The 12,119-nt window shown below is 46.4% G+C and overlaps 1 protein-coding gene across 1 annotated transcript in view; it reads left to right on the plus strand.

Annotated features, from left to right (window-relative positions):
- Positions 1 to 12,119, plus strand: part of tpo (thyroid peroxidase) — an 88,335-nt gene that overhangs the window by 52,094 nt on the left and 24,122 nt on the right. Inside the window, exons 10-11 of the mRNA XM_061925066.1 lie at positions 11,432 to 11,669; positions 11,742 to 11,950. Coding sequence (XP_061781050.1) covers positions 11,432 to 11,669; positions 11,742 to 11,950 — 447 coding nt within the window. The remainder of the gene's footprint in view (positions 1 to 11,431; positions 11,670 to 11,741; positions 11,951 to 12,119) is intronic.

Consider the following 12,119-nt stretch of genomic DNA (forward strand, 5'->3'; position numbering starts at 1 on the left):
ACAAAAAGACATCATACATGACCAACACATTTAAAGGCTTGTCAGACAGGTCGGCCGGGCCTGCTATTTAGGGCGGCTATAGCTGCAGGTATAAGGCTTTTCCCGAGGCGGGCCCTCCGGGATTTGTTAATTCTGTACCTGCGCCCTGATGGTAGTGGGATGATGTATTGGTGTAGTGCAGGGGTCGGCAACCTTTACCACTCAAAGAGCCATTTTGACCCGTTTCTTAAATTAAAGAAAACAATGGGAGCCACAAAACTCTTTTGAAATTTAAAATGAAATAACACTGCATACAAAGTATTTTTTTTGCTTTGTGCTATGTATAAACCAGGGGTCTCAGACACGCGGCCTGCACCTTAATACGAAAATGTAATGGTAGTGCGGCCCGCGAGTTTTATATGAATGGCGCTTGACAGCGTCATACTTGCCAACCCTCCCGATTTTTCCGGGAAACTTTAGAATTTAAGGGCAACTATTCTCTCGAATGTCTGCTGATTTTCACCCAAACAACAATAATAGGGCGTGCCGTGATGGCACTGCCTTTAGTGCCTTCTACAACCTGTACATACAGCGTGCCAGCCCAGGTACATGTTATATGGGGCTTCTGCAGACACACATGAGTGACTGCAAGACATACTTGGTCATACCCTGTCCCCCCACACATCAACCCCCCCTCTCCCCCCTCCGTGCGTCGGTTGTGGTGGGCGGGGTTTGGTGGTAGCGGGGGTTTATAATGTAGCCCGGAAGAGTTAGGGATGTATGGGATTCTGGGTATTTGTTCTGTTGTGGTTATGTTGTGTTACGGTATGGATGTTCTCCCGAAATGTGTTTGTCATTCTTGTTTGGTGTGGGTTCACAGTGTGCCGCATATTAGTAAGAGTGTTAAACTTGCTTATACGGCCACCCTCAGTGTGACCTGTATGGCTGTTGACCAAGTATGCCTTGCAGTCACTTACGTGTGTAAGCAGAGGCCGCATACAACATGTGACTGGACCGGCATACAGATAGTATGGGGAAAAAGCGGACGCGACGACAGGCTGTAGAGGACGCTAAAAAAGGCAGTGCCATCACGGGACGCCCTCAATATTGTTGTCCGGGTGAAAATCGGAGATATCCGGGAGAGGCACTGAAATTCGGAAGTCTCCCGGAAAAACGGGGAGGGTCGGCAAGTATGCAGCTGGGCCGCATCAGAGTGGTCAAAGAGCCGCATGCGGCTCCGGAGCCGCAGGTCGCCGACCCCTGGTGTAGTGGGTGAGTCATATCCTGGACTATTGCGTTTGCCAGTCGAATGATGGACCTGTGGTTTGGATCTGAAATGTTGGGTGTGGGTAGGCCGATGATTTTAGCTGCTATGTTTGTAATACGTGTGAGTTTGGTCCGGTTGGTGTAACCATGCTTTCTGTAGTTTCATAGTGAAAAAACATGTGGATCAATACAGAAGGATGGGTTGAACGATGCTTTGGTAAAGTAATAACAGGAGGTGACTCTGGGGTAAACGGTTGCAAAACTACCTCAAAAGTAAGCCTGCTAATTTTAGCATCCAACAAGCAAACGATAGCATGCTATCAGTTATCATGTGTCACATACCAAGTTATATGACTTTAAGGTGTATGGCTGTCTAAATACAGAAAAAAACAAAGTTAGCAAAAAAAAGGAGCATGTTCATATTAGTATGCTATCATGCATACAGTTAACAAGTGTCACAAATGACTGGTTGCTATCTGCTCTTCATCAAACAATATTTTTCCATTATTGTCTTTAAAAGCATTATGGTCTGAATTGATGTCTGCACCAGGATATGTTCTGGCCATTTTTACATTATTTCGGTATCGCATGTTGATCAGATTATAGTCTATTTGGTTCCTTATGGCATCACCAGGGCTTTTCCATGTGTATAATTTCCTTGGAGGTTGTTGGTATAGTGTATTGGTGGTTGTCATTTTGTTTCTTTGGCAAAATTATTTTAGTTTATCTCCTCTTTCATTTCTTTTTTCCAGCCCAAAATGACCTGCGATTTAATCACATTTTCCTTTTCCGATTTTGGCATTGAAATCTCCCATAATACATACTATTTTACTGGATTTGGTATATTTTATTACTTCTTGTTCTTCCTCATAAAATGTTTCTATGGTTTCATCACTATGATCTTGCGTTGGTGCGTATACTTGGATTATGTTGATATCATAAGGTTTTCCTCAAAGTTTTACTAATATTACCCGATCTGATAATGGACAATAACCGATTATTGATTTTTCATTATTATTTCTCATCATGACATCAACTCCATGTGTGTGCTGTACACGACCAGAATACACTATTGTGTGGTTTTCTCTTGTTATTTTTCCACTTTCTGTCCATCTTGTGTCAGCAATTCCCATGATTTCCAGATTCATATTTTCTGCTTCTAGTATCAGGTTATCAAACTTTCCTGCTCAGTACAAAGTTCTCTAATTCAAAGCACCAATTCTTAAGAGCTTATTTTTGCTTTTTAGAGCTACACTATCAAAACATAACCTTTCCTTGGGGTTTAAGTTAGCTTCGTCATAAACTGTCCTACTTGCCGAGAAGTCATTCTCTTCTTCCCTGGAGTTTAGGTCTGGAGTTGTTGCAGGGGCCCCAACATCTCCGTTCTGTTTCGTACGTCATTTGTGATCCATTGTTAACTATGGGTAAGTCCATAGTGGGGTCCCAATCTTTTCCATGGTGGCTGGTCACAAGTCTTCTTTGTCAAGAGAGTGCCACTTGATGTGCCACACGTATTACTTTCCTGCTTTCAAAGCCATTGACATCAAAAAGTTAATCTGTCTTCCATGCCATTGCAGTATTCGTGCACTTCAGAGGTGACGTCCCCTGTACAATAGTCCTTTGGACCCTCTACTGTTCAGGGTAGTTTAAACAAATCAGGCTAATGATGTAGAGTGGTTTACCATATTTCTGTACAGATAACATGTAAATGAACAGACAATGTTAGGTCACAGTTCTTTTACTAAAAAGTAATTATTTGAAATACAAAGCAATCATATACAAAACGATTTGATTTAAAAAATAAAGTGTGCCGAGTTGTTCATAAAAAGCCGCAATGTCCAACAGTCAGAAAGTCGTCCTCTCAGTTAATAATGAATTCCTGAGGGTCAGGCAATTCCTGAGGGTCATTTTAAGCTGCAAATAACAACATATAAATAATAAATGTCAGTGTTTATCTTACGCCAACAACACAAACACATCGGCTTTAACGTTAGCTTGTTAGCATTAGCATTCTGTTCACTCGGGTTGAGACTAATAACTACACAAATGGTGTCAGTGACTACTTTTACAACATGTAATCAAGTAAATAGTTAATATTTGATGTTATTTACCTTCGTTCCACGCGTTTTTTTTCACATTTATCCAACAAAATCTATTAAGCAGCTGAGGTTGCCGCTTCGAGTCTTGCTTCATACTCCCCAGTAAATACGTTAAAAGTGTTTCTACATTTAGGCTATGTCTCCACTGAGTCGGATAACCCCTTAAACAAATAAATATTTAGCCTAAGCCCCGTTTCGGCCACGCTAAACCAGCGTTTAAGGTCCCCCTTCTTGGACAAATTTTTACACAGGGGAAGTGCCCCGTGTATTTCTTGAATCTCTTAGCTTTGTATGGACTCATTGATCGTTTACAAACTGAGTTCGGGGAGGAAGTGAAGTCAGCAAGACCGCGCCCCATACAGGAAGTGACGTCAGAAAGAACACGCCACAGCCAGCTTCATAACAAGCGAAGCTAACCACTGGAAAGCACGATTGCAGCTAATTCGGATACAACACATCTCAGAAGGCAAGAGAACTTTTGAATGTCCGGATTAGTTGTGATTCTACTTACAAAAAAACTTTGTCCCTTCCTCCCGTGGATGTGATACAGGCAATGTGTGACTACAAATATTGCTTTATGGATGTGACTGTGAAATGGCCAAGCAGCGTGCATGATGCCCGCATCTTTGCTAACTCCGCCTTTAGCGCACAGCTGAAAGATGGAACCAACCCCTCGTGTCCCAATCAACTGCTGGAAGATGAAGATCCGGTCCCTGTTTTTGTTATCCCCTGACGCCATATCTCACAAAAAAATACCCCAACGGTGGAGTCAACCAACAACAACAATACTTTGGGTATTCTCTGTGCAAGGCCCACATGGTCATCGAGTGTGCGTTTGGTCGACTGAAGACACGCGCCGACACTGCGCCGCCCCATGGACATTAACCAGACTGACCTACCATTCGTTGTATATGCTTGTTTTGTACTCCGTAACTACTGTGAAGCCATGAAGGATCCACTTAACGAGCAGTCAGTGGTTGCCGTGACTGGAGTACGACCGCCATTTTCAGCCTCCAAGAACAGGCTGGATTGCAAAAATAAAGGTGAAGGCAAAAGAGTGAGGTGTGTCCTGACCAGATATTTAGATCCCTAGATTAATTGTTGTAAAATGTTCTTTATCGCATTGTCTACTTTCTCATGTCGAATAAAGATTTGATTCATGTATTATGGCTCAGGTGTGATTCACTACAATAGGTCCCCCGAGCACACTGGATTCTAGTTAATTGAAATACCACAACACTGGATATTGTTCAAAGGAGATACATTTTAATTTAAAAATTTGCACACAAAACACAGCAAACAAATGTAAAATGCACAGCAAACTATTTACAATATAGCTCTTTTAAATAACAACTTCACAGTGAAGTAAAGTCATCTACTGGAGAGCTTGTAGCCGATTTTTTATTTTTTATTTTTCCCCCTGCACATGCGTGCTACGTTGCGTTGCAACGGAGAGCGGCGGGGGTCTTAAATGGTGGCATTGTTGTGTGTGGACACGGATAAGGTTAGGTGGGATTTACCATGGAGAATCTTAAAAAGGGCCTCAAAACACTTTCTTGTGGTCTACATAATATGTAATGATGGTTCTTGGTCAAAAGATTATGTTTTACAGACCATCTTCAAGTCGCTTTCTGACCTTTGCTTCAGGATGCATCGTTTTGTGGGCGGTCTTTTTTACATGGTTTTGTTGGACCGGTGTAGCGTGCAAGGACGGGGGTCGAAAATGTGTCAAAAGATGGAGCTAACTGTTTTAATGACATATAGACTTTTCTTAAATCAATAACAGAGCAGCAGCATTTCCTCATCCATGGCTCACTAGTGCAACAACAATGTGTCCCGTGAAAAAAGGTCCGACTGGCACGCTTTAATAACTAAAGTTCCGTCGGTGAATTATGTAAGCCCACTACATGGGTAGTTTTTAGTGCTTCCATAGCGAAATATAAATGAGAACTTTACGTTACTTTATAATAGAAATGGCAACAGCAGAGGATGAATGTCCCATAACTAGAAGATAGAGAAAAATAAGCTTATTGACTGCAGTGTTGCCACAAACTACAATAGCGGACACACGCACATTTTCAGGATTTATGCAGATCCCAAATACACATCAGCAGGTACCAGAATATAAGGAAAGTTGGTTTTGCATAACATTACGAAACAAAACGCCAGATAATATGTCTGCCAGTAGGTGCCATTTTGCGGTCCTTATACAGGCACCATAATATTTTTTCTGCCTTGGCACTCGGAGGAGGCAGTCACATTTTTCATCCCTCTCGATCTCTCTCTGCTTGCTCTTCTGTCTTTGTCATGTCTATACTTTTTGGAGCCTCTTTCTCTGCGCTGTCCTCCAAATCTAAACACCAACTTGGAATTGATTAGCTGGACTCTCAACTCACTTGCCAAAATCTTCTCGACGAGGAAGAGAGGTTCTGGGGAGCCTGGCTGTCCTGACGGAACGATTGCTTCGGAGTACGTGAGAGACTCCTGGGAGAAGTGGAGAATCATGTGCCTCTCGGTGCTCTCCGTTGAGTACGTGGAAGACATCTACCTATTTGGAACCGTGATCCCTGGGCATCTGCTGATTGGGCTGGGCATTGCCCTGGTATATCACCAAATTCGGAAAACGACTGCATTCAAGGAGCCCGAAGGCTGTCTGTTGCAAAAGAAGGCATGGGTCGAGCTGTGGGAACACAGACTGTGGCGATTTCTGAACTAAATCACATTCATAATCTATTTATTTACAGACAGACATAGTTTTGTATTTCATTATTGTTTCTTTTGTTAATATTGTCCGTACTGCAAAATGGTCATTCCTAGAAGCACACAGTTAAAATATACATGATCATATAATATACAAAATACAGAACAATACAATACATTTCTAAATCTACCCACCAAATACCCATTTACAATTTCATTTATAAAAATAAAAAGGAATCTTTAAATCCACCAAATCAGTCTCACTATCCTATTATTCAAATTTGATTAGAAGATTACATCTTGAAGATCTGCGATGATCTCATCATATATACAGAGGTCAAGACCAAAAGTATGCGACGAATGTGATTTCCATAAGGGGTGTGCTAAATGTCCTAAGCATAACGTTGCAATAAATGTATCTTTGATTTGACTCCCTCGCATGGAAAAGAAAGAAAAAAACGCTTTTGAAAAATAATTCCATTCGAAGTAACGCAACCAAGTTATGGCCAAATATACCGGTATGCAGTATATACCTCTGTGGGGGGAGGTGTAGTCAGTGCTGCCAGCAGGAGAAAAAGTCACCGCCTCTGTCCGTGGTGCTGAGGACAGAGTGCCATCAGAAGGGGGCGTGGTAGTGCTGACGGCGAGACATAGCTGGCAGGTGATTAGATTTCACAGGTGGTACGTTTTAATCTAATCATCTGTTGTCCTTAACAGTAAGCGGCCGGTAGCAGGAGGAGGAGGAGGATACGGACATGGCTGAAAAGTCACGTTCTATTAGGAGAGAAAACTTTTTTTGACAACTGTGTCATTAAAACATTGTTAAACCTACCCGTTTGGCTGCGGTCTGACAGTGGTGTCTGACAGTGGGACTGCGAGGACGCAACCTCCACATTTGGCGCCCAATTAAACAAGAAGGACAATGTCGACACCAAGCCCAATAGCGGCGCTGGGGCAGCTCATAGCCGAGGTGTCAACATCGAACCAGCGGCAGAGGGAAGCCATGCAAGAGCAAATTTCGCAGCAAAACCAAGTGCTGTGAGCGCTGGTGGAGCGGTCCGGAGCAAGGACACCCACGGCGGCAGCGCCAACATTGGCGGCCGTGAGAATGCACTGGATGGCGGAGGCGGAAGATCCGCAAAATTTCATGGAGATGTTTGAGGTGATAACAAGAGCGTGCGCATGGCCAGAAGACGAGTGGGCAGTACGGATGTTACCCTTGCTGGCCGAAGAGGCACAGCGGGCAGTGCTCAGCCTGCCACCAGCGTCCCGGGTTAGTTACCGGGACATGAAGAGAGCGGTACCGGACCGGACGGGAGGCTCTAAGGAGGACCACAGGCGCCGGTACCGGACACTGCGGTTGGGCCAGGACGAGCGGCCTTTCGCCCCCGTACAACAACTACGGGACACAGCGGCGCGATGGCTGCAACCTGGGGAGGTCAGTGACATCATCGAAAAAATAATGGAGGAACAATTGTTGGAGGCAATCCCGTGGGTACGCTATCACTGTCCTCGGGACTTGGCAGCGGCAATGGCGTTGGCGGAGGACAACCTGGCTGTCCACCGCAAGAGGAGGAAGGAGGAAAAGGCCGCGGAGGCAGCGGAGTGTCCAATTCCGGCACCGCGCAGGATGTGTGTGCCGCCGGCAGAGGGAGCCCAGCCGTGACCACGACTGAGAAATAACCCTCTTATGCTTTCTTCCCCTCCGGTCCCAGCCGCTGCCGACGCTGTGTGTCCCCCGCAAATTGTTCCTCGAATGCCTGGGCACGCGTGCTGGAGGTGTGGGCGGTTCGGACACCTGCAGCGGGAATGTCTATCAATGGAAGTGGGGCAGGTGATCCGGGTTGTCGACCCTTCGGTGCCCTCCCCCGGTTTACTCCCTTGTATCTTTACCTATGTACCGGTAAAGATACAAGGGAGTACACACCGGGCGATGGTGGATTCGGGCTCCGAGCAGTCCATGATCCACCAGAACCTGGTTCGACCCGGGGCGTTGAGAAAGGTTACACAGGTGCGGGTTAAATGTGTGCATGGGGATATTCACGAGTACCCTATCGTGCCGGTGGAATTTTTTTTCAAAGGGGAAAAACATAATGGCTGTAAGTTTGCACCTTAATCTTGGGAACCAATTGGCCGGGGTTTAACGGGTTAATAAAGCAGTGCGCAGGGGTGCGTTCATGACCGGTAAGGACAGGGGATAGCCGCGCTGTTCTCAGCGGCGACGCGAGATTATCCGACGCTGCCGGGGGGTAGGGGGAAGAGGAGCCGGCGGGGGCTTCGCAAGAGGTTTCCCCGGTTCCCCAATGGCGCCCCATGGATGATTTTCCACTCGAGCAGTCTCGAGATGACACTCTGTGCGTGACCTGGGATATCAATTGATGGGCAGCGGGTTCGCCCGGGGATAGCGCGGGATTTCCCTCACTTTGCATTGATTAGGGACAGTTTATACAGAGTGAGTCGTGACACTCAGACAGGAGAGGAAATCACCCTGGAAAATCATTTCCTGGCGTCGCATTTTAACCCGATGGCCGGTCACATGGGGAATGATAAAACACTCAATCGGATAATGGTCCGTTTCTATTGGCCAGGCATTCAGGCAGACGTATGCCGCTGGTGCGTGGCTTGCCCGAACTGTCAACTAGTCAACCCCGCGGCCAATACCACTCATAGAGGTCCCATTTGAGCCAATTGGCATGGACCTCGTCGGACCATTTCACCGAGCACCCAGGGATATTGCTTTGCGCTAGTCCTGGTGGATTACGCAACGCACTATCCCGAAGTAGTACTGCTGCGCTCCGTCTCTGCAAAGAGTGTCGCGCAGGCACTGTTTCAAGTTATGTCCTGAGTCGGAATCCCGAAAGAGATTCTGACTGACCAGGGCACACCCTTTATGTCACGCACATTAAAGGAACTGTACAGATTATTGGGGATTAAATCCATTCGGACCAGCGTTTACCACCCAAAGACTGATGGGCTGGTAGAGCGGCTTAATAGAACCTTTAAATCCATGATCCAGAGGTTCGTACACGAGGACAAACCAGATTGGCATAAATGGTTAGATCCCCTGTTATTTGCAGTGCGGGAGGTTCCTCAGGCCTCCACGGGGTTTTTCCCCATTTGAACTGTTGTTCGGCAGGAAGCCGCGTGGGGTGCTGGACCTAGTTAAAGGAAGCTGGGAGGAAGGTCCAAGCCCCAGTAAAAACGAAATTCAATATGTCACGGACATTGGGGCACTTGTCACGTGAGAATTTGCTCCGAGCCCAAGAACGTCAGCAACGCCTGTATAACAAGGGGACACAACTTAGACAATTTTCACCGGGAGAGAAAGTACTTGTATTACTCCCAACGTCCAGCTCCAAATTACTCGCCAAGTGGCAAGGACCCTTTGTGGTCACACGACGAGTAGGTGACGTGGATTATGAGGTCAGGCGGGCTGACCGGGGCGGGGCAACCCAAATATACCACCTCAACCTCCTAAAAGGTTGGAGGGAAGCGAAGCCTGTCTCCATGGTGACGGCGATAGCGGAGAGCGAGGAGTTGGGTCCGGAGGTTCCCCCCTACCCCCGGCACTTCCATCTCCGCTGTGATAATCATTTTACGCTGTCACAGAAAGCAGATGTGGCCAATTTGCAGCAGCATTTTGCTGACGTGTTTTCCCCCCTGCCAGGCCGCACGAAACTCACCCAGCATCACAAGAGACCAGCCCAGGCATGAGGATGAGGTTTCGGCCCTATAGGCTACCTGAACACAAACGCAAAGTAGTACGGGAGAAATTAAAAAACATGCTGGAATTGGGAGTGATAGAAGAGTCACACAGTGCATCGTGCAGCCCCATAGTTCTGGTAGGGAAGAAAGATGAGTCTGAGCGGTTCTGTGTGGACTACTGCAAGGTAAATGATGTGTCACGTTTTGACGCCTACCCAATTCCGTGGGTCGACGAGCTCCTGGACCGGTTGGGCACTGCTCGTTTTTTCACGACACTGGATTTGACTAAAGACTACTGGCAGATTCCCTTGTCTCCAGCGTCTAAGGAAAAAAACGCATTCTCCACTCCGGAAGGTTTATACCAATTTGTGACCCTTTCGTTCGGCTTGTTCAGAACCCCGCCACATTTCAGAGACTTATGGACTGCGGCCCCACGCAGCATACGCTGCCGCCTATCTGGATGATGTCATCATCCAGGGGGACAACTGGAACTGACCAGCCCACTAACTGATCTCACACGAAAAGGTGCTCCAGATCTGGTCCAGTGGACGGAGCAGTGCCAGCAGGCATTCGAGAAGGCGAGGAAAGCACTTTGCGAGGAGCCGGTACTGCACATGCCTGATTTTTCCCTCCCATTTTTTTTGCAGGCGGACGCGTCGGGCTGAGGGAGCTGTTTTATCCCAGCAGAAGGGGGGCAACGACCACCCCGTCCTGTACATCAGCAGGAAACTGTCAGAACGGGAAACCCGATATAGCACGGTGGAGAGGGAGTGCCTTGCCATCCGGTGGGCGGTCGGTGCCCTCCGGTACTACCTGTTGGGACGCCCGTTCAGCCTCTGCTCGGACCACAAACCCCTCCAATGGCTCTACCGCATGAAAGATGCCAACGCGCGGATCACCCGTTGTTATCTCGCTTTTACAACTCTACCATTTCAGAGTGATTCATAGGCCGGGGGCACAGATGGCCGTGGCGAACTTTCTCTCCCGCTCTCATGCTGGGGGGAGTAGCCGCGGCCGGACGATGTCCCGGCCTAAGTCTGGCGGTAGAGGTATGTGGGGGGAGGTGTAGTCAGCGCTGCCTGCAGGGGAAAAGTCACAGCCTCTATCCGTGATGCTGAGGACAGACCGCCATCAGACGGGTGCGTGGCAGTGCTGACAGTGAGACACAGCTGGCAGGTGATTAGATTTCACAAGTCCTTAACATTTCTGTTGTCTTTAATAGTAAGCGGCCGGGAGCAGGAGGAGGAGGAGGATACGGACGTGGCTGAAAAGTCACATTCCATTAGGAGAGAAAACTTTTGTTGACAACTGTGTCATTAAAACCTTGTTAAACCTACATGCTTGGCTCCGGTGCCGTGTCTGACAGTGGGACTGCGAGGACGCAACCTCCACAACCTCAAAGGACGAAAAAGTTGTATTCAATCATGATCACTAACAACACTTTTACTCTTATAGTGTTTGGACTTGTGGAGCGAAGATACATTCTGAGATCACTAATAATAACATTTAGGTGACTGTATGTACATATTTAAACCAGCATGTATAATTTTGAAAATCGAAAATAGGTCAAAATTGTGCAAACGATCACATCAAATGTGAATAATCAAACCATTACTGTGTACTAAGTGCGAGGGATTTGATTTTATGATAAATGAATTAACTTCACGCAATGTGCTTTTCAGGATATAATGATTGGAGAGAGTTTTGTGGACTCAAGCGCATTCAGACACTTGAAGACTTAACACATTTTGTAATAAATGGAAGTGTTGCTGAAAAGATACTTCAAATCTACAATCACCCGAACAACATAGACGTGTGGCTGGGGGGGCTGGTTGAGATTTTTCTACCCGGTGCAAGAGTTGGTCCTGTCTTTGCATGCCTAATTGGAAAGCAGATGAAGGCACTTCGTGATGGCGACAGGTGAGATCCACACTGTAAAGTTGCTCAACAAAAGTCATAATTTTTTGAAAATAATAATTTCTGTTCCTGAAGATTTTGGTGGGAGGCAGAAAGTATGTTTAACCAACAGCAGCGGGATGAGCTTCTGAAGTTTTCGCTGTCGAAGATCATCTGTGACAACAGTGACATCATTGAAGTCCCTCCTGATGCTTTCAAATTTGAGAAGTACCCTTCAGGTTATGTTTCATGTCATGATTTACCAGCAATTAACCTGGAGGGGTGGAGAGAGGAAAATAGTCAAGGTGTGCTTGATAAAGTAATTATATATGTACAGTGTATGTATATATAGATATATACAAATATACCGTATTTTCCGCACCATAAGGCGCCCTGGGTTAAAAGCCGCGCCTTCAATGAACGGCATATTTCAAAACTTTGTCCACCTATAAGCCGCCCGGTGTTGTAAGCCGC

This window comes from Nerophis lumbriciformis, linkage group LG29, assembly GCF_033978685.3.
Source record: "Nerophis lumbriciformis linkage group LG29, RoL_Nlum_v2.1, whole genome shotgun sequence".
Lineage (NCBI taxonomy): Eukaryota > Metazoa > Chordata > Actinopteri > Syngnathiformes > Syngnathidae > Nerophis > Nerophis lumbriciformis.